At 32.8% G+C, this 26,671-nt stretch overlaps 1 protein-coding gene across 1 annotated transcript in view; it reads left to right on the top strand.

Annotated features, from left to right (window-relative positions):
- The window catches only part of KCNH8 (potassium voltage-gated channel subfamily H member 8), a gene marked incomplete at both ends in the record, with an annotated part of 182,167 nt that overhangs the window by 70,006 nt on the left and 85,490 nt on the right, over positions 1 to 26,671 (top strand). The window contains 3 exons of the mRNA XM_084306762.1: positions 5,345 to 5,476; positions 17,025 to 17,152; positions 20,106 to 20,346. Of these exons, the coding sequence (XP_084162888.1) occupies positions 5,345 to 5,476; positions 17,025 to 17,152; positions 20,106 to 20,346 (501 nt within the window). The remainder of the gene's footprint in view (positions 1 to 5,344; positions 5,477 to 17,024; positions 17,153 to 20,105; positions 20,347 to 26,671) is intronic.

Genomic DNA, 26,671 nt, shown 5'->3' on the forward strand with positions numbered 1-26,671 from the left:
GGGAACAGAGTGTAAGATAGAGTTTGTCACTGAAAAAGAAGGGGAGACATGGAGAGGGGATTTTCACGTTCTCTGATGAGATGTGATAGATTTGAATAACACTTGCTCTATTGCCATGTGTGAGAGATGTGCAGGGAGATTTTTAATGGAAGTTTATAAATTGCTACACAGATCCACAGAATTGCCTGTTATCTGCTTATTCATATTGAACTATAATTTTACCTCATTATTAAGGTATTTTACCTATTCCATTTCCCCCTACCAAGTTCTTGAGATACCTCTATATCCTCATTTGAGATTTTTTTTTTATTTTTTATTTTTATTTTTAAGGGATTTAAGTTGACTCTTAAAATTTGTGGAGAGAACTAATTGCAAGTATGATCTGTTGGCCATAAGTTCTTGAGACTCTTTTTCTACTACTAGGAGAGTGCTAGCACAACCATCAGTGACCATATGCATGAATTACCTGACACTCCATATGTCTTCTTGCAAGTTTTCTTGCAATATTGTCAGACCAAAGACTGTCACTAGGATATAACACATTGGCTGTCATCAACAGGAGCAGAATTCAAGGGAAAATTTGATAAATTTTGTTAGTATGTACATGCCACTTCTGGAGAATGGAGAAGACCGAGGTACTTACTTGCTTAAAGTAACAAAACCTTGAGTTAACTATGTTAACTGATCATTGTCAAAGTTTTCGTATTTACAAGAGAGAAAGTACTCTGATTACAGATGTACTTTTTATTTCAGCTACAATCCCTTCTAGTTTAGTTCGGTTGCCTTTTTTTTTTTTTTTTTTAAAAAAAAAAAAAAAAAAAAAAGAATTGTTTGCTTCTTTGCACTTTGGTCTCCTCAACAATGTCTAAATCACAAAACATCCAAAACAAAATGTTATCATTGGCACTTGGAATCTAGCCAAAAAAAAGTTAGCTTGGTGTTTCGCTAGACAAAGTCTTTGGTATTGTGGACTGTCAGTGAGGGTGAAATAATCTGGCTAAACTTCTTAAAAATAAGCCAATGTTTTATTTTGCTAACAATTATTAATTCTGTAAATGAAAGGATCATGTTGTAAAGCTGAAGAATTAGTATCAACCCTGTCAATACTTTATTGCAGTTATCTTTGTCTTTTAAATAACAAATCCCTGGAAAATGTGGTGTGTTTTTTGTTGTTTGTTTCATTTTCTCTTAAAAGATAGATTTATATCTGTTTAAAATCAAGCACTGCAATGTAAAAAAAAAAAAAAATCTTCCAGATATATGATGTCATATATGATGCACATAAGACGTGCAGCTTAGTTCTGCTTTTTTTTTTTTTTTTTTTTACATAATACAACATGGTAATTATTAAATGAAGAGATTTGTGTGTGTGTGTGTGTGTGTGTCACAGAACTTGTTTATCTAACATTCAAGACGTTCAATGCTTTCCTTTTTTTTTTTACACTAAGAAAGATACTTACCGCAGAAAAGCACAGTTAAAATGATGATTAAGCAGAGGAGATGGGCAAAGAATTTTTTTTTATTTTTTTTTGTATTCCATAAAAGACGTAGATAAACTGGTCATCAATAATCCCTCTCTGTTTCTATAATACCACTGAAATACCCAAAGATTTCTGTTCTGACTCTTGCAATGGGCTTTGTCTGGGATAGCTGTGGTTGAAGTTCGGTTAAGTATTACTGTATGCTGGGTGGACATAGCTCATGAATAAGGTTAATAGTCTGAGTTTGTTCCTCGGTTTAAGCAGACCTTATTTTCTAATGACAGGAATACTTGGTTCTAAAGGTTATTGGTGCTATGATGGCAAGGGTTTTTTTATCAAATCTCCTTTTTAAGTTCCTGGCCCTGTTGACCTTTGTTTTGATTTCAGTCTAAGGAGACTTCTAACTGTCAGAGTGAGGAAAGGTAGAAATGGAGGGTGAGAGAGTGACTATAAAGCATTCTCTTTTTTATGTATATATGAAAGGTGGACTGTAGCCAAATTGCTTTGTGATAAGATTATGCTTCATTTGGTCTCTTTTCTCCTTTCCTGAGATGTACTTCTATAGCCCTTGAGGATATTAAAATATATTTTGAACATTCAGTTCATAATGCAAGAGAAAGACTAGACTCTTCCTCAAAAAGTAGTGGCTTGGAGCAATAAAGGTCTGTATATAAATAAACCTCCAAAAGAAATGTCTTTGATAGACAATGCCTGGCAATACAGAAAACCTTTGTGTGCACCATCTGAAGCAGGGAAGAAATTTCTTCCTCACAGATGAGTGCACTCAAAAGAACTATATCTGCATTACTTTTTATCAGTGAGTAGAAAGTTCTTCTTTTGGCTTATAGCATTATACAGTGTTGGCTTTCAGTAAAAGCAGTATAATTGATTGCATTGGATAAGTACATTTTTCCAAGAATGCTCATCCGGAGTGAAATGTGGCACACTTCTGTTCTTGACAGAGTGCAAGCACATATGATCTAGTCCTGGCTTAAACTGGGTCATCTCCTCTAGTCTGGAAGAGTATTTCATATATATTTGCACACTTCAGAGTAATGGCAGAAACCCCCAAAAAGTAAACTTTGAACTTTTAAAGGTTGAGTGTATAAGTAATGTCAAGATCTGCAACTCTGTTATGCTAAGCACTAACAGAGAACTCTTTGAGGGAGAAGTATCCTATGCATGTATCGGATATGTGTTTTCTTTAGTTGTTGGTACTATTTCTTAAGCATACTTGCTTTACTTAAAAGAATAAAAATAAAAATAAAAAAAAATCACACACATTCATGGAGTAGTACAGATGACAGAAAATATGATTGAAGAGAATCAGAAAATGACATTACATGATTTCAGTGACTAGTATTCACCAGCTAAAAAGCTCAAATACACATTAACAAAAGAGAAAAAGCATTACAGCATGAAACACTGAAAATATTTGTCTCTATTTCTAATTATTACTGATGGCAGTGTTACAATTACTCCCCTAAACATATATCACTTCAGATAAAGTTATCAGATGTGCTTCTTAGCATAACTGAGTTAGATTTATATGGATGTATCTAATATCTCTAATTTTCTGCCTTAAACAGCTGTGATGATTTATTTGTGTGTGTATGTCAAAAAGATGTGAAACAATTTAAAAGAATAAGATACACATGTATTTCTGGAGATTTCAACAGATGTTTAAAAGAAAAGGCTGCTATTAGTATTGTTAAGAAGATGAAGTTGAGAACAGTTTTTTGTCCAACTGAAGCTACTGCTAGAATACACAACATAAAATTTTAAAAGAAAGAACATGTATAGTTTAAGAGTTATAATAATATTCCACAGATATCTGTGATTCTATTTTTAAGCCATAAAGTAAAATTGCTTGATGCTACCTCTTCTCTTTGAATACACCACTTCAGATTGATAAGGTGATGGCTCTATATAACATTTCTGACAGTAACAGCACTAAGCAGTTTTTCCCAAAAGTTTTGGTAAAACAAGCTATGTCCATATAAATTTGAATTAAGACTGGAAAATTAAAAAGAAAGAGGGAAGAATAGAAATATATTGCTTCTGATGTCGGTTCTACCTTCTTTTAAAAGAGCTTCTTTTTTGCTCTCTCTCTACAACCTCAAAATGAGAATGATTAAACCTAATATAAAGTCAGTCTGTTTTCACACAATTTCTCTGTCCTTACCCAATCTACCTTCCTTCTGTTTCCAATTCTCCCTATCTCTACTTTAAAGTGGAAACTTAGTGGAAAAGTCTCCTTGAGTGGAAACATTATCTGGTGACTCAACCAGTGTCAAAGCCTGCCTCTTGGGAAGTTTACCCAGGATAAAGAAAAGCAGATTAATTTCTTTTCAAACATACTTCTACACCTTCATCTTCAGAGGCCCTTCAAAAGGAAAGCTGCAGTTTCGCCACCCATGCTTGCCTACGTCATTTAACAGACAGAGAACTTCCAGTTGAAAATTTAACTTAGATTAATTGTGATCTTGGTGTGTTCAGTTCATTTTCTCTTGAAATGAACTGCAGAAATCAGAAGGAAAAAAGAGGAGGAAATAACTAATCTGCTTGTTTTTACGAAGGACAGCTCCAAAGCACAGCTGATAGTATGGCAGTAGTGGCAGCAGTCATTGAAGGAACTTTGTTCTTTTCTGAATGAAAATATACTTTTGTTGTAAATGAATGTTAATAGGAGTATGATGGGGATGAAAATGAATATGGAAACATAAAGAAATCTCCAATAAATTTTAAATTTAAAACTAAAAAACAAACAAACAAACAAAAACATGCTGTAACAGTAATTATATACCTTGTAAATAATAGGAGGAGAAGGAGAGAAGGATAATTGGAGATAGGAAGTATTGATAGCCAAAAACTGAAAAACAAAACCTGGCATTGAGCTGAATTGTTCCAGAATGGATGGGATTGGGATCCAGGGTGCTTGCTGAAATCTCCATTACACTCCTAGCATATAACATTCATTATATTCTGTTCCAAGTGGTCTGTGTTAACGGGAGACCTGTAAATGTTTCCACTGGAATTGAACAACATATCTTGCAAATATGACATAACAGAATCAGTGAAAATACCTATTGAAAGTGGTACAATTATTTACCAGATCTGGGAAGAGAAAGTTTGGCAAAAAAATTAAAAATATTGTCAAACTCAGTGTTGTTTAATTAACACCTTAGCAAGCTGACCTTTATACATAGTAAGAAAAAAACTGATATTAATTTTACAGAAAATGTCTTGTATTATAAATCTTACCTGTAAAATGTGAGGAGTTAATTCTTTCTTAGGTTAAGTTACTTTGAATCAAGCATTTAGATTTTCTATTCTAAGTCTGATGTCTGATTAGTTTAAATATCTTTGAATTAGTGACTATCAGGTCTTCTGTCAAGAGATTTTAATGAGCATCAAGCAAGATGATTAAAGTAAAATGATTTTATAGTAAACCTGGAAGCTTCAGATGTCAAGTTAACAAAGTGAAAGCTATTCCAGTAAAATAAGCAACATCAGTTGAGAGTTCAAAGGAACGCATGGTATCAGAGGAGTAAGCAGTTTCATTAAATTCTATTAATGATCCCTGCAGATAAATTTTGCATTTAAATTAATGCCTTACTTCCAGAGAAAGCAGTATTACTGAGCTTCAACCAATGATGCAAACAGATTTACATGAGCTGAACATCTGTGATTTCCTGACAACTGACCTCTTAAATAAGATATTTTTTTTAGAATTGCATTAGTTGTAGATTTAGTAATACACTTTTTTGTTGTTGTTGTTTTTACTTTTTTTTTTTTTTTCCCCCCTCCTCTCTCTGCTAAAAGACAGCTGTTTGAATTAAATTCATTCTTTATCCTTACAGGGTCTTCATTCTGGTGCCTATTGGATATTGTTCCCATAAAGAATGAAAAAGGAGATGTAGTACTCTTTCTGGCCTCTTTCAAAGATATAACAGACACAAAAGTGAAGATTGCTGCAGAAGACAAAAAGGAAGGTTTGTGTGAATTGAAACCAATATTGATAACAATGTAGTTTTTGAGAGTCACAGCTACTTAAACTCTCTCTCATGCACACAATCAGAGACCTGTTAGATTTCCAAATAATAAATTAATAATTAATAATGATCTGTCCTTCCAGATCATGTTATTCTTTGGAAATCTAACAATTTGTATTCAATTTTGCTGCTCTTTAATATTAGTTTTTCAATAAAAATAATATTTACTGAGAATTGTAATGCATCTTTCTTTTATAACTTCTTTGTACTCAAAACAGAAAATGTTGTTTCCCTGTGTTAATGAAAATTCTTAAATTAATATTTATTCTAACAATGTCTGCCTCCTCTCTACAGTTGGAGAAATAATTTCATCTTCATTTTTCAACCCTGAATAATTGAGGGATTTTACATTCTTCACTTATTTAAGAAAATGTATCACAGAATTTCTGAGCTGAAAGATGGAAGAATCATAGAATCATAGAATATCTGAGTTGGAAGGGACCCACAAGGATCACTGAGTCCAACACCTGTGTCCCTAATGAAATACTAAGTATATTTGCAGATTCCCTTTACATAAAACTTCAACCAATCACTTCATGTTGAAGAAAAAAAAAAAACGGGAAACATTACACTTATGAAAGTTTTAGGAAAATTGTTTATTAAAACATGGTATAGAATCATACAGAATAGAAATTGTCTGAACATATGTTCTCTAAGGCTAATTATTTACATTATGAGAGATGCAAATTTTCAGAATACTGAAAAATCACATTTAAAATACCAGTGATAGTTTGAAATAGGTGTAGGAATTATGATGATTATTATTGTTGAACTATTGTTTATCTGTTAAACATTTTGTAGCTGTAATACTTAGTTTAGGATGGATTAAAGTGGTCTCCAGCTTTTGATGTGGGTTCATGTTAAATTGAAAATCTAAGCAGATTTTAACTCATGTTTTCTGTTACACATTTAAAAATTAATATTCCTTCTAGATCCCAACCATGTTCTGACTGTGAACATACTCATGCAGAGTTGCATTACACCAGAAAATGCCCATTCTTTTTTTTTTTGCTCTGTGTTGGTGGCTTGAGTTTTAAGAATTGCTATAAATTTATGACTAATGAGGTTTGGCTGTCTTGTGTGCTACATTCTGATCCTGGTTGTTACTTCCTGATCCCTAGTTGTTACTTCCCTTGTTACTCATGTTATAATAAAACTTATGGTTTTATTATAAGGAGATATTTGTTTGATTTTCCCTTTGATTTTCTGCAGCACATTTATCTATTTTATCTCATGTGTTCACACAAATTCAGTTGCTCCTTTGTGCCAATGTGACTGCAAAAGTCCACTTTTTTGCCTGATTTTCCTTTACCCAGCCCACACTGTCTGTGACCTTTTCTTTTGAATGTCTCATTTTAAATACAAATTTAACAGATTCTTTTCTTTTCTTTTCTTCCTCTGTATAAAAGTTTCCAATGAAATTAGTCCTATCGTGCAATGATTAGAGAGGACTTTTTCTTGAAATTTTTTGTAAGATAAAGGGAAAAACTTGTGTAACACAGTCCTTAAGAAGTGCTGTGACAATCAGCACCTCATGTTTTTTATTTTGTTCAGTTTTGTTTTAAAACTTAATTTACCATCACTTCCCTCCATGACATCATGCACCCTATTTAATGGCAATGTTCTTAGAGCCCTCATCTTTTCAATATTGTCAGTTTGGTTTCAGCACTGCATTTGTTGCCACACCTGTAAGTTTGTTGTAGAAATATACTCCATCATTAGTATAAAAAATATATGTAATAAATATTAACCAGAGAATCACCTGATATTTAATGTGGGAAGGAACCTCTGGAGAATGTCTACACCAATTCCCTTTCACCTACTCAAAGCAGGGTCAGATAGAACTTAGTATGTGTCCTGAGTATTACCAAGGATGGAGACTCTACCACTTCTCTGGACAACCTGTTCCAATATATGACTGCCTACAAAGTGAAAAAAAAAAATCCTTATGTTAAAATGGAATTTCATATATTCAGTTTGTGCCCAGGGCCTCTTGTCTTTTCACTAGGTTCCACTAAGTAAAGTCTGGCTTCCTCTGTATTTCTCCCTATCAGGTATTTATACACACTATTTTTCCTCCTGGTCTTTCTCTGCTCTGGACAGATCAGTCCCAGCTCTCTCAACATCTCCTCATGTGTTAGATGCTCCAAATATCTAGTCATCTTTGTGGCCCTTTGCTGGACTCACTGTGTTGATGTGTGTCCATTTCTGTCCTGTTAAAGGGGAGCCCGGACCTGGAACCAGCATTTACGATGAATCTCACTAGTACTGAGGAGATCATCCCCCCTAACCAGCTGGCAACCCTCTTTCTAATTCTGACGACCGTGTTGTTGGCTTTCTTTACCACCAGGCACATTGTTGGCCCATGCTCATCTTGGTAGCTATCAAAACCTCCAGGTTTTGCCTGGCAAGCTGCTTGCCTGCTAGCTGGCCCTCATCCTGTCCTAATGCATAGGTTTGTTCCCAGTTACCTGCCCCCCCAGGAAATATGTCATCTAGTCTCCTCCCATCATTCCTAGTTGAAAGGCTTCCCTGCCAGGTTAGCCTTCCTGTTGGAAAAGGTGCTTTTATCCCAATAATAATTGTGAATGAAAAGCTGGACACTTTTCCCACCATGGATTAAAATAAGCTGCAGTGTTATGGTTTAAATGGTGAGCCATTTTTTACTTCCTATTAATTCTTTCTAAGAAGACAGATTTATTTTGATTACACATTGTTGGAGGGAGAGGTGTTTCTTTTCAGTGTGCCAAAGTGAAATACCATATGTCAACCATTTTATATTCCATATTTTTGTGTTAAAAAAAAAAAAAAAAAAAAGGCTGCTGAGGACAAGGATTGTCTCTACTAATAAATTTTGCAACATGCAGATTGATTTGATTTATTCTGCTTAATTGTTCTCAGATACTTCTTGATCAAGCTACAGCAGTGAATATTCAGAGCACAAAACTTAGTTTTAAAACACATTATGCCTGTCAGGAGACAGGGTATTTAGAAAGGGATGTACTGTCACCTAGATATACATTATTTAAAGCAGGTAGAATTGTTTCAGGATGAATGGGACATCGTGCACTTGTGTCAATACAGGAGGTGAGATAGCAGAATAGTTTGACTCCTCTGCTCAAAGGAACTACATGTCATGGAAACCTTTGTTCTTTGACTCTGTTACACCTTCTCAAGGATGGCTTTGTTTCTGGCTGACCATCAGAGTAGAAAGAGTCTGAATCTCTTGTTCTTGGTAAGGAGAACCTGCTTTACTCTTGCTCATTGCATAAGACTGAAAACACCTAGGAGACACACATAGAGCTGTCTTTTCTGCTCTTTTTTTTTTTTTTTTTTTTTTTTTTTACATGTGAGCATATACCTTTGCACCTTCTCTATGCAAGCAAATATGTTGTGTTTGAGTCTTGAACCCGTAGAAATATTGATCTTCGGGCCATTACTTTAGCATTATACCAAGTTTTAAAAGTAAATGGTGGTTTTAAAAAGTTTTAAAAATATGGAGGTGAGGAAGAAATGTCCTTTGCAGTACATGTCGAGAGAGAGAAAGGAAAAAAAGAAAAAAAAGGAAAAAAAGGAAAAAAAGAAGAAAAACAAAAAAACTGATTCTTAAGCAAATGAATATGGAGATGTTGAGGAGGCAGCATGTACTCTGGAGAATATCCTGGAAGGATGAGAGAACAAATGCATTAGCTACCATTTGACTCACTGGTTCCTGGATAAACTCATGCAAGCATCCCTAGATTTTTAAAAGACAAGTTATCAAAAGATGAGTTTTGTAGGAGTTTTTTGTCTGTTTTGTATTTTAGCTTGGTGGTTTTCTGGTTGTTGGAATATGTTGAGAACAGACAGTGGAAAATATCTTCAGATTTTCCTTTCAGAGTTTGCTAGTTCAAACGTGTAAGACTGACAGCAGACGTCATGGAAAAAAACACAAATGTGTTCAGTATGTGCATTGCCAATTAGAAGAGATCTTCAAAGTTGTGTGTGCAGTATGTTATGGTTTGTGTTTTGGAGGATAGATAGAGGGAGTTAGGTTTGCAGAACCTTGTAAATAAACTTAAGACTTTCACAGGCCTAGACATAGCCTGGTGTCTTACATTTTCTTAATTAGGAGACTAAGTGAACTAGGATGTATATTGTACATGTACTCTGTCTTAAGAAATACAAGTAAGGGTAGCTGGAACATTTGCAGAATTCACTTATATTTGCAGCTATACTGAAACTAGTTCAGTGGCTCATCTGAGCAACTTTGAGGTCCTACAAAGACTCCATAAATAATGTCTATTAAAATCAAGTTCTGCCTAGCTGTAGCAAAGACAGTTTCAAGGTTTAAAACAGTTTTATTTCATCTCCTGTCATTTTCATATACTGAAAAAATAATTCCTTGAGAAGAAATCAGAGAATTTGTAGGTGTTTCATTGACCACATAAAAACAGACAGGTTTTTGAACTTTTATGCTCTTTTTAGCTCTTTAAACTAACTTTAAAAACAAAACAAAACAAAACAAACAACTCTCTTTCTCCCATGCCTTACATTTGGAAAAACTGTCTTGTCCACAAAATGCTTTTATAGGTGACTGATCTGGTTCTGAATTGTAGATAAATGTATTAAGAAAACAAGTCCTTATTTGTCAAAACTCTTGCTTCCATTACAAGGTAGAAATTACTCAGGTGTTTTTATTCTCATTTTAACCTTCCAAGTGAGCAAGTTTATATTGTATTATCAACTTCTGTGCAAATCATTTATTTAATTAATATGTAAAACATGAATGAGTGTGAAACTACCACCACTTCAGATTAGAAATAAAATAAATAAATAAACACTTTGGAGTAAAAAATATCAGTAAGTAAAGTACATGAATTAATCATTAATCATTCCATTAATTAATCATTAATCATTCCATTATGATGGAATTAAAAGGGGGGATAGAATGAAGCACTTTAAATTCATTGAATTTATGGCCCTAAATATTATATTCATGCACAGAAATGCACTATTGCTTGTGGATGTCAATGAAAAGTTTCTCAATGACTTTAAGAATCAGGAAATAAAAGACATGTAAAAAAAAAAAAAAAGCTGAATAATAAGTAGTAACCCAGCAAAAAAATATTTAACAATAAATTTTGTTCTGTATAACCACATATCAATAGTCACTTCAGATAAATTAGAAGGTATATTTCAAATTTAGTAGCATAATCAAAATGACTATATTTCCCCTAGTGCGATAATGCTTTATAAATGTGGAGTAATGAGTTGGCAAATAAACTATTTTAATGCAGTTATGAAATAGTTTTGTCTTTTTTTTGAGTTGGGGTATTTTATTTTATTAGAGATTTTGCAACTTTTCAGGTAAAACCTGGGAGAAAGCAGTAGTGTTAAGAAACAGAAATAGCTTAAAATCACTTTACCTTCCTTGTTCTGTTGGATCTGTCTATTGTTAGAAGTAGCCAAAGAAAGATGCACCTACTTGGATTTTTATTTTTGTTTCAATTCTGAATTTTATGAAATATGTCTAAATACCAGCTTCTGGGGAAAAAAAATATATATATATATATATTATATTATATAAAATATATATTCTGGGGGGGGAATGCACACCCTTCAACAACCAAAGTAGAGGTAGAGAGAAAGAGAAATCCCTGGTCTTTGTGTGTCTTTCTTCCACCTCCTAATTCTTCATGATGGAAGAATCAGCAACTTATATCATTAAGCTTACTGCTGTGTAAAAGTTTTTCCAATACATGTGACAAGGAGTAATGTATACCATTGCTTCTTTTCTTTTATTGTTCTCTGAAGGTGTAATATTAAAATGATGAAGATCATACATTTGTTTCTGTGTAAAAATTAGTCTCTTTGAAAATATTTTGTAATATTTAGAGCTTTTCAGCTGGCATGTGCATTAAGTACGTTTTCTCATTGAATCAGTTAATCAGTTAACAGAGGAAAAAAGTGGCTAGAGGCTAACTTGGATCCACCATACAGCTAATAGTTCCATGAACATTTGACTGTTGTTGACAGAACGAATATGTCATGAAACTAACAGACCTCCTGCAGCATATTGGCCATGGTAGTGCTTTTATACTGTCATTAATAACAAAGCATGTTTGTATCAGTTTTCTTTATACTGACAACTGCTGATGTGGTGTATCCTGGAGAATAATACCTGGAAATTAGTGAAAGTTTTTTTAAAAACCTAGAAAAACTCACACCGGCCTTCCCTATGGTGTTTTTTTTGTTTTTGTTTTTGCTTTTTTTGTTGTTTTTGTTTTGTTTTTGTTCTGTTTTTGTTTTTGTTGTTTGTTTGTTTGTTTGTTTTTTAATTTTTTTCTTTTTTTTTCCTGTTTGTTCAAAATCTTTTCATATTGCCTTACCCTGTTTTCCTCAAAATCAACTTTCCTTCCTTCCTTCCTTCTGTCCGTCCGTCCGTCCGTCCATCACATCTTAATATAGTAATGTTTATACTGTTTGAAGGATAGGCAGTGTGTCTGAGTCAGTCTTACAGCCTCATCTGGCAAGCAAACAAGACAGCAGAGACAATCAGGTGGTTGAGAATGGAATAGAGCCATGGAGCTAATTAGATTGTGCAGTTGTAAAAAAATAATAATAATAAAAGAACGTAGCAACCAGTTATGGACTTGTCCGTGCTGGTGAAATCTGTCTTTTCAATCCACGCTATTTACTCAAAAGCTGTGAAAAGCTGTAAATAAATAAATAAATAAATAAAATACTTCTGAGAGATCCAAATTTGCAGTCTCCAGCCTTTAGACCAGGGCTTTGTCCTGGTCTGCAGTGGAACTACTTTACATGAATATGGTTACTTAAGTGTGCATTTTAAAAATGTAACCCTCAGAATATTTTACCTTGCTTTACTCTACTTCATTCACATATTTTCAGTATGTTCTCTTCTGAGTTAAATTTAAGTGCAGGTTGCTTGTTCTCTAACATTCTAAAAGATATTGTGATGCATAAAATACTTGTTTTATTCCAAACCACAGGGAAATTATCTATTTTAATTAAGTAGACATTTTATTTTTTCCTAAAGAGAATCAACACATGTATTTAGTTATGTTTCAGTGCCACCTGCTCCTGCATGGGTTTACAGATGCCTTATAAAATTTAAACTCTTGGTCTAAATGATTTTCTGTTTATTCCTTTCAATACACTTCTGAGCTTTTTATTTAGTTATGTCACCCACAGAATGCTGGAGAATCACTTTCAGTCTAGTATGAACTCTCTTTTACTGTGCTTACTGCAGGTTTTTGTGAGTTTATTTGATTTCCTGAAATCTGGAAGATGATTCAGAAATCTTTGTCTAGACTGCTACTATTCATTTAAATAATTCTGATATGATTACTTAAGTAAAAACAGATCAATCTTTTCGATTTTCCTATGTAATATGAATGAGATACTAGATGTTAATCTTTCATGTCATATATAATTCTGTGCAAAACTTTCTGTGGTAAAGATCCATACTGGTAATGTATGTTATACAACACCTTGTTGGGCAGTTAAACACCCAATGTAGCTGGTGTTTTTAACTAATGTGTTGGAGGTTTTTTGGTTGGTTGGTTTGGTTTGGATTTTGTGTGTGGTGGTGTTTTTTGTTCCCTCCCTCCCTCCCTCCCCTCCTCTCTCCCTCCCTCCCTGCCTCCCTACTTCCTTCCCTTCCTCCTTTCCTTTTTTCTTTTTTTTTTTTTTTTTTTTTTTTAGTAATAATACATAACCTGAGGAAAAATGTGAATGGAGTTGTTTCAAAGGGATACAAATTAATGCCATAAGAAAAATATCAAGGATGATGAGACTTTTTTTGTTTGGTTGGTTGGTTGTTTTTTTGTTTTTTTTTTTTCCAGTAGCGTGCAACATTTCTGGCTTGAGCAGGTTCACTATTTGAAAATCCATCTATTTCATGTTCTCCCTCATGCCACAGCTTGTCTACTATGGAGTGAGTGTAATGTTTCTGGGTCACATTGGAGTTACTCACTGTAGATTGCATGAGTCTATGGCTCAAGATTAACATGGTTCTGAATGTATGGGACGGATTTGCTTTCCAAGGAATATCCAGTGCTATTCTCTGACTACTCAGTTGTGATTCAAAGGAGAGCAGACATAGGTTAGGTTTGAATTTGGTCAGTAAATCAGGTTCTTTTGTATTGTGTTGTTAAGGCAGCACAAGCGTAGTGGAGCCCATCAGAATTTGTGACTTTTAATGCAAGGACAAGAAAAGAATTAAATCTCCACTTTCTATTGATGTAAGCTTGATATATCATGTTTTTATAAAACAAAATGTCATTGGCTACAAAGGCATTTGCATTTTCTGATGCTTTTCATGTGCATGACAAGTTTATGAGTTCTCAAGCTGTTATGAGAGTAGTGGTAAGATTGGCAGAGAAGGGTTCTTGTTAGTTTCTTTTCTTGGAAAAGACTTCTGAGATTGTCATATGTGATTGTGTTGCTATAGCTAATCTCGTTAAAGAAACAAAAAAGGCATTGAACAACATCAAGAGAGTTAAAAAACATATTACCATATTTCTCAGCTAAAAAGGGACTTAAGACTAAATTGCAAAACATCCTTTTTAACACCTATTTAGGCGGGATTATCATCACAAAGGAAGAAGTGTATAAAAGTGCCAGGCAACAGAACCCCCAAACAGCTTTTTCTAAAACACTGATTTCTTACAGTACTTGGGAAGATGAGAAATCCTTTTGATTTTAAGCACAATATAAAAATAAAACAGCAGCATTTAAAGTGCCTTTCTACTGGTTGGATTCACTGTGGTGTCTTTTTGTCTAACATCCTTCGAAAGGAAAGTGAATCTGTTAGGTACATAACAATTTTTAAATATCAGTAATAAACAGCTGTATATTAAAACAAACAAACAAAAAAAACAACTATCTCCTTCAGAATACTGATCAGTGAATTGGATATGGAGAACCACTCTGTGATAGAAGCAACTGGCTGTGCAAACATACAACTACTGTCATTCTAAGTACCGTATCAAGCCCCACAGCCTGAGTAGGTTAAGGAATACAGAACTCTTATTAGCTGGAATGTTAAACTTATGTAGGAGAGATGGGATCCATCTAAACCAAAATATCTTAAGATCAGTGGCACATGAAATTGAAAATCTTATAAGGAACTTTTATTAAAGAGTGGACAGAGAGTGTAAAATCAGCAGCAGTAATACATAGGAAAAAAATAGTCTTACCTGACTATATTTACTTTGATTATGTTTGTAGTAATGTTTACCATTCTGGAAATAGATGTTGGAGTTGTGGATAGTTTTCAGCTCGGTATTCAATGGGTAAAAAAAAAAAAAAAAAAGAAAAAGAGAGGAGAGGGGAGGCGAGGCGAGGAGAAAAAGGCAAATCTAAATTTAGGAGCCGTTAGGAACAAAGCTGACAGTATTATTTTGGTATTATATAAAGCGACTGTGTATCCATATCTTGAATACTGTATGTTATTCTGGAAAGAGGACCTGCTTGAATGGACTGCTGTGCTAGAAGAACCTTGCATTGTCGGGGTTGCTGAAAGCACTCAAAGAAACTCTACCTGAAGGCACTGTGCCTGCTTTATGCAACGTGACTCAGCATGGATCTCAACGCACATAGGCTGTTGTATCCACTGCATACTGGGGTGGACTATCTTGTGCTTTTTAGGTTAAAGACCTAAGAGGTATTAAATACAAGGAATTGTGAGAACAAAACATTTGGTGAAAGAGTCCTGAAAATATTTCTAGCCAAAACCTGGTCTAAGATAGTTTGTTGCTTTCTCAACATGTCTGATAGCATGTCTGAAGCATGTGTTATTGCCTACCTGGAAAAGCAGCAGAGTTGGCTTCATCTAGCATGACAATTTAGGTTGAGAAAGCTAAGAAAATGAAGCCTGTAAAAAGTGTTGAAGATTCTAAACTGAAATGGCAAAAATATATACAGCTATCCAACCCTACAATGGAGACCCAATTCAAGAAATTCAGATTTTTTGCTCAGGGAAGTGGAGAAGCAGTCTGCAATCACCCACAATTTATGAATATTTTAAAAATTTAGTTTGTGTTTTAAATGGTTTGATAATTGAGAGATGGAAGTTTAAAAGAAAAAAAAAAGTTGTCTTTTTTTTTTTTTTAGCATTTTCTAAATTTGTCTTACATTTCTTTGTTTCTGGCAATTTTATGCTTTGTAGACAGAAAATGGAGATAAGGAAACTGCAGTATGAAGTGTGGGGCTTCTTCTTCCACCTTCCACAGCTTTCAAGTCACTAATTTTGATTTGCAGTGCAGCTTTTTTAACATGTTTTTTGTTTTTTGTTTTTTTTTTTTTTACCCTTTCTCCTCCTCATTGACATGTAAAAAATCATCATCTTGAGAGGTTTCTTACATGAATGAAGTGAAGCATTCTTCACTAAAAAGTTTGGAAAGTTTTGTTTCTTATAGCTTTTCTTTATTTATGCTGCTTCTTTGTAGAGACAAAAATGCACCCATTTTCTATAATTCCAATCTTTCTTCCTTTTCATAGGCAGGTTTCAAGATGTAGCTATTTTTCTTGTTAATTTCAGCCTGTACTAAATGTGTTGTTTGTTTTCCCCCTGACCCCCCTTCTCCCTAATTTGTATGCATTGAGTTGACTTTAATTAAACCTGTTTGACAGGCAGCTTCTTCCTTTATTCGCACAATTTCTTTTTTTCCTGAATCCTGACACATTGCAAAATGTCTGCTTTCATTTACCCTGGTGTCAATTCTCTGTAATTCCATCAGAGTCAGCGGAGTTACCTTGAATTTACTGCTGTATAAGCAAGAACATTTTTTTCCCATGACTGACAGTTACAGATATCTGAATAGAAGAAATAAAATAAAATAAAATAAAATCTTTTCAGAAGAGTATCCAGTTTTTACCTGAATAGATTTTATGTCACAAAAAAAAAAAAAGTCAAATGATTATGACAGTGACCATGTGGAAGAAAAATTAGAAATCTAAAAGACTTAAATTAAAATTTGAATATTAATAATGAGAAAGCTTGCAAATTAACACATTCTGATATAATGCAGGCCAAGTACAAGTCTTAGTTTTGTAAAGTAAACCACAAGAGGAGAAAGTAAATTGTTGTTTTTGTTTGTTTGTTTGTTTGCTTGCTTTGAAGTGGTTAATCCTAGGCACTCTTGAAGCTTGTCAGTAATCAAGATTTCGTGTTCTGAACTGGTAAACTTACCTATGAAATCATATGATAGAATTAATTGCGTCTGAATTGAGTGAAGACATTTGACTTTTAAAACTTAACAGTGACTTTTATTTTCCCTTCAGGAGAGGGATTTTGTTTTTTTTTTAACTGCAAAATATTAACTAAAACCAGGAAAAGGCATATATAGGTGTATAAAGAGGTGTGTATAATCTGTATATTTAATCTTATTTATAGCAAATTCTAAAATGTCAATAGTACAACTCTCAAAGGCTGAAGTGTCATTTTCTTATTTAATAGACTCTCACTTCTGTTCTACAGAAAAATGGAAAGGAAGAGGAAGAGCTGGGTCACATTTTGATTCAGCTCGAAGACGGAGTAGAGCTGTCCTTTATCATATCTCTGGACACCTACAAAGAAGAGAGAAGAACAAATTAAAAATTAATAATGTAGGTGTAATTATTATTATTTTTTTAATGTACTCTTTATACTGTTCTTTTTTGGAAGAAAAAAAAAAAAGTGTTGTAAAAGGTCAGTAATTACCTTAGAAATGTCCTAATCATATCATAACAAGAGAAGTAAAGCAAACTTAAGTGCAGTTCTACCTACTATTGTATTTTTAAACTTCATATAACAAGACAGTGTATTTAGCTATCAGACATTCATTTACCTCAGAAAAATCCCGTTATTAAGTTTCTCAGAACTGTTTCTCAGAAACAGTTTTTCTTAAAATCTCAGAACAATATTTGGTTTATTTGTTTTTCACTAGCAACAAAAAACTCTACTTCAAGTAAGGGCCTATATTCTTATATGTTTATAAAAAAAGTTTAAAATTTAAGTAAAAAGACAAAATGTGTCAAGGAATTGTAAGTTAAAAAAGGAGGACTGAGATGCTGAGAGACATGTGGTCACAAAGCAGACCAGAAAAATACGGTCAGTCTCCTGACTCCATTTGCTGATGATCCCATGATCTCTGAACTAGAGAGAAAAATATTTATTTAAACACCTTTGAAAATCCATGATAGTGCCACAAGAAAGAAATGGTGTCCTCTTCTTCTCCTGGAAAAAGTAGATAAAGGATATGTATCATGAACACCCTGAAAATCTAGTTGTTCCTTTTTGGTGACCTTTTATTGGTCACCAAAATTAAGCAGCAGTACAGATACATTGCTCTAGACATTACTACGTTAGAAATTAATATCAGAAAAATCTTTGCTAGACTAAGAACATGAGAATAAACAGCTGGTATATGTCTCAGGGGGCATACAGTCACTTTCATTGAGTGTAAATTGTAAATGATAAAAAATGTTAATTTAAAAAAAAATTAAAGAGAAAAAGATTAATGCTGAAAAAAGTTTTAAAGTGTTAAATTTTTTAGAATATTAAAAATGTTTTAAAATATTAAATGTTAAAGAAATGTAAAAAAATAACAACAAAAAGCTGCAGAATATTATATTTTTATAGTGCAGCAATATTTTTAGGAATGTGACTTTTAAATATCTTTTGGTGACTTTCCTGTACTGTCAAAATCCCTGTGCAGATGATATTATACTGGTTTAAAATGTGTGTATTAAGCACTCATTTACTTCATTTAGTGCATTTATTTTTAAGGGTTTGAATTCAAATTAAAAGTGGAACATTTTCTTCTTTTTTTGTGATTAAGAATGGACCAATGGTAGCAACAATGAGAATTCAGCCCCCCAGTTTCATGAATGAGAACTAGGAATGGAGAAGGCAAAGATATCAGTATTTCAAAAGAATTGCACAGACAGAAAGGTTATGACAGACAACGCAAATGTAATTAAGTCTGGAGTCATGCTGTTGTCTTTTTTTATATTCATAGTTAGTAACTTTGAAATCAGAAGCAATCATAGCTTGCTATACACAATATTGTTTTGTAAGGCTCTTCATTACTGGCACAGCATTAACTGGGGGCACAATGACAGTGAGCAAGATTTTTGTTAGTAAGTAACTCAAGACTGTTCATGAACTACATGCTGCTATTCAGCAGGGCAAGCGGTTTAGTTAAACTCTGGAAGATGAAAGCTAAGTATTTATAAAACTTGTTTGTTGGACTGAAGTCTTTTATGCAGAGACCTTTGTTAGATGATAAAGACTCAAGGTACAGGACAAAGGTAGACATTATCTAACAGTGAAGGCAGTCAGTTCTAAAGCCATATTATGGTGGGTCTACCTCAGTATTTTGGTTTAGATCAGAGTGGAATTTAGATCAGAGTGAAATTCTTACTAATTGTGCTTTGATTCACAGCAGTCTCAGGGCATGTGAACTGGATACCTTCATACCACTAAGCCAGGGCTCTCCAGCTAGCTGTCCAATCCACTGGACCAGGCTAGACCTAGTCTGAAACAATCTCTCACAACTCTGAAAATATGCATAGGAAGGATATTTTGCCTTTAGCAATTTCTATTCCATTCTATAGGTTTATTCCCATTTTGCAGTATTATGTCCTTATGTACACAAAACTTTAGCCTGTCTGGCAGAAAATCATTGCTTTTTAGTCAGAATTCACCCAACAGAGGAAGAAATATTTTGCAAGATTCCATCCCCTTCTGATTCTATTTATTCCATTCCTCATTAATCTTCTTCCTGCCCCAACATTCACAAAAGCTATTCCATCATCAGAACCATGTATCTAAATAAACATGAGGTTATTGTTGCTGTGTTAGCAACAAAAAGATCTTGTTAAAAATGTTAGTATGAAGCCAAGACGAGAAAAAATATTGTAAAATAGGCTTCTCTAGAGAGATTGTGAATTAATCTAAATCTAATCTAAACCCACAATAGAACTGGTGATATAATGTTCAAGTCATTTGAATTGGAACCTATATCTCTGTTCCTTCTAAGAAAATAATTTAATTTGTTCGGGATATTTTCTTCAACATGTTTTGACACTTTTCTTTTTTGAATATTTTGGAAACATCAAATCCATTTTATAATTTATTTTTAATCTTTATTTTACAGGTAAATTCTCGATATTTCATATCAATGTAGCTTCTAGATAATGTATGAATTCTATGATGTATTTTAATTATGAGATTAAAAGACAGTACTCTTCGATTCAGATTTTCAAGATGAAAAATTCTCCACTAACAGTGAAAAATAATCTGTCTTTCAGCATTTGTAATATTTGTTTTTAGCAAAAATTCCTTCAAAAAAAAAAAAAAGGAAAAAATATCAAAGAATTTGCATAAGTTTAAAATAATATGTAAATATGTTTGCGTTTTTGAAAGATATGTTACAATTTTAATTCTTGCCTGCATTTGAGTGTCATATTTCTTTGTAATTTTTTGGGAAAAAAAAAAAAAAAAAAGCTATATTAGAAAAAATGTCTGTGTGATCAAATTAATGTTTTGTCTCATTACATTTTTTTCTCTTTTCAGAATGTTTTTGTAGATAAACCAGCATTTCCAGAATACAAAGTTTCAGATGCAAAAAAATCCAAATTCATTTTATTGCATTTTAGCACTTTTAAAGCTGGCTGGGACTGGCTTATTTTACTGGCAACGTTTTATGTTGCTGTGACTGTACCTTATAATGTTTGCTTTATTGGCCATGATGAGCTGTCTACAACTCGAAGCACAACTGTCAGTGACATTGCAGTGGAAATTCTTTTTATCATTGGTAAGATATCTCTGGAGTTTGTTTGGGGTCTTTTTTTTTTTCTTTTTTTTTTTTAAAAAAAAAAAAAGGTTTTCACAAAACATACGATGTAGAAGAGGGGAAATCATATGTTTTCATGATTTTAAAGAAAATAAATTTTAGTTGTGTAGTTTGAGATTTTACCTGAACTTTTGCATTTATTTACATTTAAGTGCTTCATGTAGTCCTGCTATTTCTCAAAAGGGAGTTTGAACATAAGGTTGAAAACCTTTTTTATTTTTTATTTTTTTTATTTTTTTTTTTTTACCCTGGAGATGCTTAAAATCTTCCCAGTTCCTCACAATAGTGTTGTTTGTAACATTTTTTTCTTATTTACCTTTTAGAAACACTTAGAAGACCCACAGATCACAAGTTGAAAATCATTAGATTTTAAAAATTAATTTCATGAGATTAAAATTTGCATTGCCGTAATGCTAATATACAATGTCTATAAGTTATACTGACAACTGGGATAAAATTTAAGTGGTTTAAGCTTGGCATCTGGTACTTTCTTTAAAGTTTTTATTTGAGTGGTCTGTTTAATATCTACACCTTCAATGAATTAAAGTGAAAACAAAGTGAAATCTAATAGCAAATGAATTATAGCAAAGGATTTTCTTTTCTTATATTACCTTTTATTTCTTTCTTTACATATATAGAAAAGAATCACTGGTTAGGGTCACACAGAGGGTTTTTTCCCAGCATTTTTATTGTAACATCACTGACTGCAGTCACACTGACCATCAGATCTTCTGATAATATGTATGTGAAGTTATTTTAAATAAATAAGCAAAGTTGAGCATGTATTTCTTGAATGTGACAAGACTTAGGGCAGGTTCTAACAGAGAAAGAAAATGAATAAAAGAATAAAATAACCTTAAGATTTTAAAATGTTTTTCAACTTTACTTTTCTATCTTTTTCCTGAAAAAAAAATATATATATATTAATTCATTAAAAGCAATGTTATGATCCTTTCTAGGAGAATTAAAGACTGAAACTCTTTAAACACTAAGGAACGACTCTATATGTCTATAGTTTAACAGGAGATTTTCTTACAAAATAAAATAAAATAAAATACTTGTAAACTTTATTCCATCTTTTTGATATGGTTACTGTAGACAATAAAACTGGCTTCCCTGTTACTGATGGAACATGCAGCTTTTATGATAGATATGTATATATGCTGCAGCTTTCATGATAGATAAGTAGAAATGTTTCCTCCTTTGGACATTCATTTGCCAGTGTGTTTAAGGTGTACTCTTCCTCTTTTATACTTACTATGACATCTTATCTGACTCTCGGATTAATGCAAGTGATCCATATTGAATGGTACTGAGACACTACAGTAAGAAATCTGTTCTGCAATACAGATCATAGAGGGCTTTTTTTTTCCTGTATGAATGCAGTAAGGTTATGACTCTAGTCAGTCATAAGTGACTCCATTTTAAAGAATACAAAATGAAATAATTCCACTTGATCTACCTGGGAGTCTTTCTGTGTTTATGAAAAGAGTAGACTCAAAGTTAAGATACTTTGATAATTGAATAAAATGAAGGTTGTATCCTTCACCTCATACAGGTGTAGATAACTGGCTTGTGTTATGACTGTCTTTATTAGAATCTGAGCACAAGAGAGTATAATCTGGGACTGATTAATGTGTTGTAGTTTTCATTTGTAGCAAGACAGATGGCATATTGCTCAGTGCTACTTTTCTGTTTATATCCTTTACTGGAAATATAGAATTCTTATACTAGTATAAGTCAAAAGCAATGGTATTTCTATGACCAGTAGAGTAACTGGGTAAAAATAATCATAATAATAATAAAAGCAAGATTCTCTGTCAATTTTACTTGATATTTTCTGGTTAGAGCTTTAGCTCTATCATTCGGGAAATAAAACTGTGGATTGAAACAAATATATTCAAAGAAAATTGTTTAAAATCTTAGAGAATACTTCTTTACATAGTTTATATTGCTGGTAACCACAAATACTGTAGTGTGACATACCATTTTTTCTCCCCCAGTTTCATTAACGGCTTGATTTTTCCCAAATTAATTGCTTCGCAACTTTTTTTCTGTTTTTAATTTGTGGACCTGGGGAAAGTTTTATAGAGCATTTTCAGGACAATCTCATTCTGCATATAAATCTCTGCACTAAATTTATAGAAAAATAGTATGTTTATAGTCACCTCTTAATGGTCCCTTGTCCATTAAAATGCTGGATGAATTTCTCAGAACATGTGTTACCATAATGAAAATAGTAAAATTGACAACATGCATAAAATTACACATAAGCTTGAGACCACTGTTACACTGGGGCTCTGCCAAGCACAACTTTGATGAGTGATCTGTACACTCTGAGAAAAGCCAGTGAGATGTGCTGAGCAAATTTCTTTTTTATGATCCTACCATCTCAGCCAGACAATGGGAAACTCTGCTTGAGATGGGGCCTTCAGCTATTTTACAGCCCTATGATCATGGCTTGAGGAAAAAGAGTCTATCTGCTTTGATTTCATTCATATTTCTCAGAACATGGAATAATATTCCTTTTATGCACATAACTTGCATAAACTTTTATTTGGATTTACGATGTCTTACTTTTTAGTTGTGTTATCAAAGGGAGTCATGTCTATAAAAAGGAGAGATGTCTGCACATCAGTTGAAGGGAAATTATAAGGTTTCCTTTATGCAGAAGAGTTTGAATGAATATACTGGCTAAAAAAAATATTTTTTTTTTTTTTTTTTTTTTTTTTTCAATTTGCAATTCAACATGTACTTAAACATTATAAAATACATATGGAAGTATTCACCTTAGTTAGGGTAATTATGAGTATTAATCTGAATTAAGCTATTTATGAGAAAAGAACGTATCTAGCTAGAGTTTTAACTGGTTTAACCTTTAAAGATATCTAAAATACAAACGGAAGATTAATAATAATAACAATCCATTTGAAGAAGATGTTGGTTACAGAAAGTAATTAAGGCTTCTCAAATTAAGTTAAAATTATTAAGTTAAAATAAAGTTAAAATTATTTTTTGCTTGATTTTTCCTGTACATACTAGTGCTTTAATAAATTGCTTTAGTTTAAAACTCTTTGACTGCTTTATGTATCTTAAAATCATAAAGAGGTGGAGAGAAAACCTTCTTAAGATTAGTGTATTTAAGCGAACATAAAATAATTATCTTGGCGTCTCAATTGATGAGTGAGATTGCCTGCTTTATGACACTATTTACTTAAAAGTTTCTGTCCTATCCCTTAATTTGCATATGTAGTAGCTGGGTACTTCATTTGTAGATTAGGTATGTCTAGGGCCTGGACGGATGAAATATCAATAAGAAGCATAATATATTTTTGTTAGTTTTAATTAATATTTGTAAAATAATGTTTTCTGACTTTTTGACAGAAAAAAAAAAAAAAAAGGTGGAAGAATCTCTTTCCCATTTCATTCCATTTTATTAGTAATACCTTCCTGTTTGCACAACATTTACCTCTCCATATATATAGTGCTTTTCTTCCTATTTCATTCCAGCTCCCAGATATTGCCTTATTTATCTTTAAAACATTTTGAACACCTAAATCAAAGGAAGTAATGTTACCAAAAGACTATGTGTATTTTCTTGCTATGTGCTCAGATTCATTACCACACAGCACTATTTGAATAGGATATCTTCAACAGGAGTGAAGTTCAATGCAATTGTTCATGTATATATTTTCAGGCTAATTGTAATACTTTAAGTACTAGATAAGATAAGAGATGTCTGAGTATCTTGTCTCCTAAGGTGGCCAGGAACATCTGTACAGAGAAAAACTAGAAAAATAAGAACCCTTTCACTTTTAATTTCAGTTTTCTATTTTTGGATTCCATCAGTTTTCTGATGGAAGGTAGAGGAAGCTGGCTACTAGTTATTGGAATAAAATATGATGCTATGTATAACGATAATGGCAACAGTCAATTTAAATTATTTTCCCCAAAGTATTCTTTTGCCTACTTAGGGGAAAAAAAAAAAAAAAGAGACAACTTACCCCTCCCACCTCAAGTCTAAAAACTTTCTCTATAGTTTATGATTTCAAGAAAGAAAATGAATCATGGTTACTAAGATTCTCTGTCTTGTTAAATACTGTTTAACAGAGTGGTTATATTTTCAGTAATTTCAGCTTTTAATAGCAGCATGTTTAGAAGCCATAATGCTGCAATTTTTGTTGCACGATACTGAAAATTAGGGACATCTCCCATCATTGTCTATCACAAATCTAAATTACTCAGAAGCAACAGATATTAAGTAATCCTAAAAGTGTCTTAAATCATATGAAGCCCTTGAATCTTTAATATTTATAAATTTTAAAATATGATATAAAACCAGTATAAATTTGTGTTAATATTTGTGACTTACACAATTGTTCATGTAAGCACAAAATTGTATTGAAAATTTTATATATCAAGAAAAAATTGTTGGAATCAGATGAGATAGTATTAAATGTTATAGTTTTTTTGTGTTTCTTTAAATTATTAAATTTATTTTCCTTTTCTCCTCATATTCTTTTTTCATTATTGTGGCTATCATTTCATATCTTTGAAAGTGTACAGAAGGACATATAAAACAACTTTTGTGCCTAGAGGACTTAAAATCTAATAAGAGGTCTTGCGCATTTTGAAAGGAAATGGTAGTGGAACAATATTTTAGAAAGCTTACCTTCAGACCCTAGTATGCTAAACATTAAGTAGACACCAAGACATTGGTTTGAATTTATATCTGAGCATTAAATGGTATTATTCGTGAATACATATGGACAAAACTTGAAGAAGGATAGAATATCATTGATATACCTTACATTAGGAAGGCAATGACCTAATACATTTTTCATGAACTATGGGTTGCCTAGAAGTGCGAATAAACATTAAAAAATATTTATGTTGAAAAAAGTAATACATTTCTTAAAGATTCTCAGTCAATATAGCAAATTAAAGTTTGCAAGACCACAGTATTGGTAGAAATGTTTCCAGTAACCTTCCCTACATATCCTTGTAAAGAGGACAGCTGCTCTTCTGCATGCAAAATGCCATTTCTGTGCACAAAAACATCCAGCTGTACATAAAGGAGACAAGCATATGCCACAATAATTTAGAAATGATCATTTCCATGGAAACATTTCTGTATATCAAGGTAGATACATTATATGATAATGGATGCACCCTGAAAATTTGACTTGAATTAGCTCTGCTGACTCTTTCATTTGAGGTATGATCTCATAGCTACACGTTGAATTTTTAAAAGAATACCTGCAACAAAGCAAGTGGCTTATGCAAAAACATTTAAGATCATTGGATCATCATGAGTACAGACTGAAATATGCAGCATTTACTCTCTCCCCTTACTATTCTGGAGAGAGCTCTGTAGGCAGCTTATAGCTGGGACAAGATATACTGCATTTATGCTTCTGAAAAATATATTCAGTCTGCCATTTATCACCTGTCCTAAACGAATATATTCACATTATTTTTCTTTCCTCCTTCCTGTTTCACAACAAGACTTGTAACATCAGAGTGACAGGCTTCTTAGAACTTAATAGAAAACAGGTTCTTCATTTTTATTTTTATTTTTTTGTCATCTATACTGTAGTATCATTGTAAAACAAACAAACAAAAAGAAGTGTGACAAGTTACTGTTTCATCTGTAGTCAACACGCACATTATGAAGTGCTGTAGTAATAATTTTGTAAGGTAATTTTCATTCTGCTGTTGCCTTTCATAAGGTTTGCAAAAAGCCTGTTAATATTACCCTGTCATATATTGTATGACTGACTAGTGTTAATGCTACAATCAGAGAAAGTGTGCATTTAGGTTTGTTATCATAGAACACAATGATAAAACAACACTGTAGATTAAACTCAAGATTAATGTCTTGATTAACTACCCAGGCCATTTCCAAGAAATGGTTAGGTGTTTAGTAGTTAACCGTATTTTCATTATCTTGCTTGTGGCCTTCTTTTTTTTTTTTTTTTTTTTTTTTTTTTTTTTATGTGGGGGAGTGGGAGAGGACAACAAAGCAGTTATTACATTGCCTGATTAATGTCTTATTTGTTCCATCTTTTCATTGTTGTCTGCAGCATTTCTGTAAAGAGAACTGTTGTGATAGTTTTGGATAGAATATTTTTATTCATAGGATTTTGTATGGTGCTATGTTTTGGATTTGTGATGACACAAATGACATAGATAACACATCAATGATTTAGTTACTGATGAGCAGTGCTTAAAATGAGTCAAGAACTTTTCAACTTCTTATGCTGTCATGCCAATGAGGATGCTG

Source organism: Netta rufina (genome assembly GCF_964035555.1).
Source record: "Netta rufina genome assembly, chromosome: 2".
Lineage (NCBI taxonomy): Eukaryota > Metazoa > Chordata > Aves > Anseriformes > Anatidae > Netta > Netta rufina.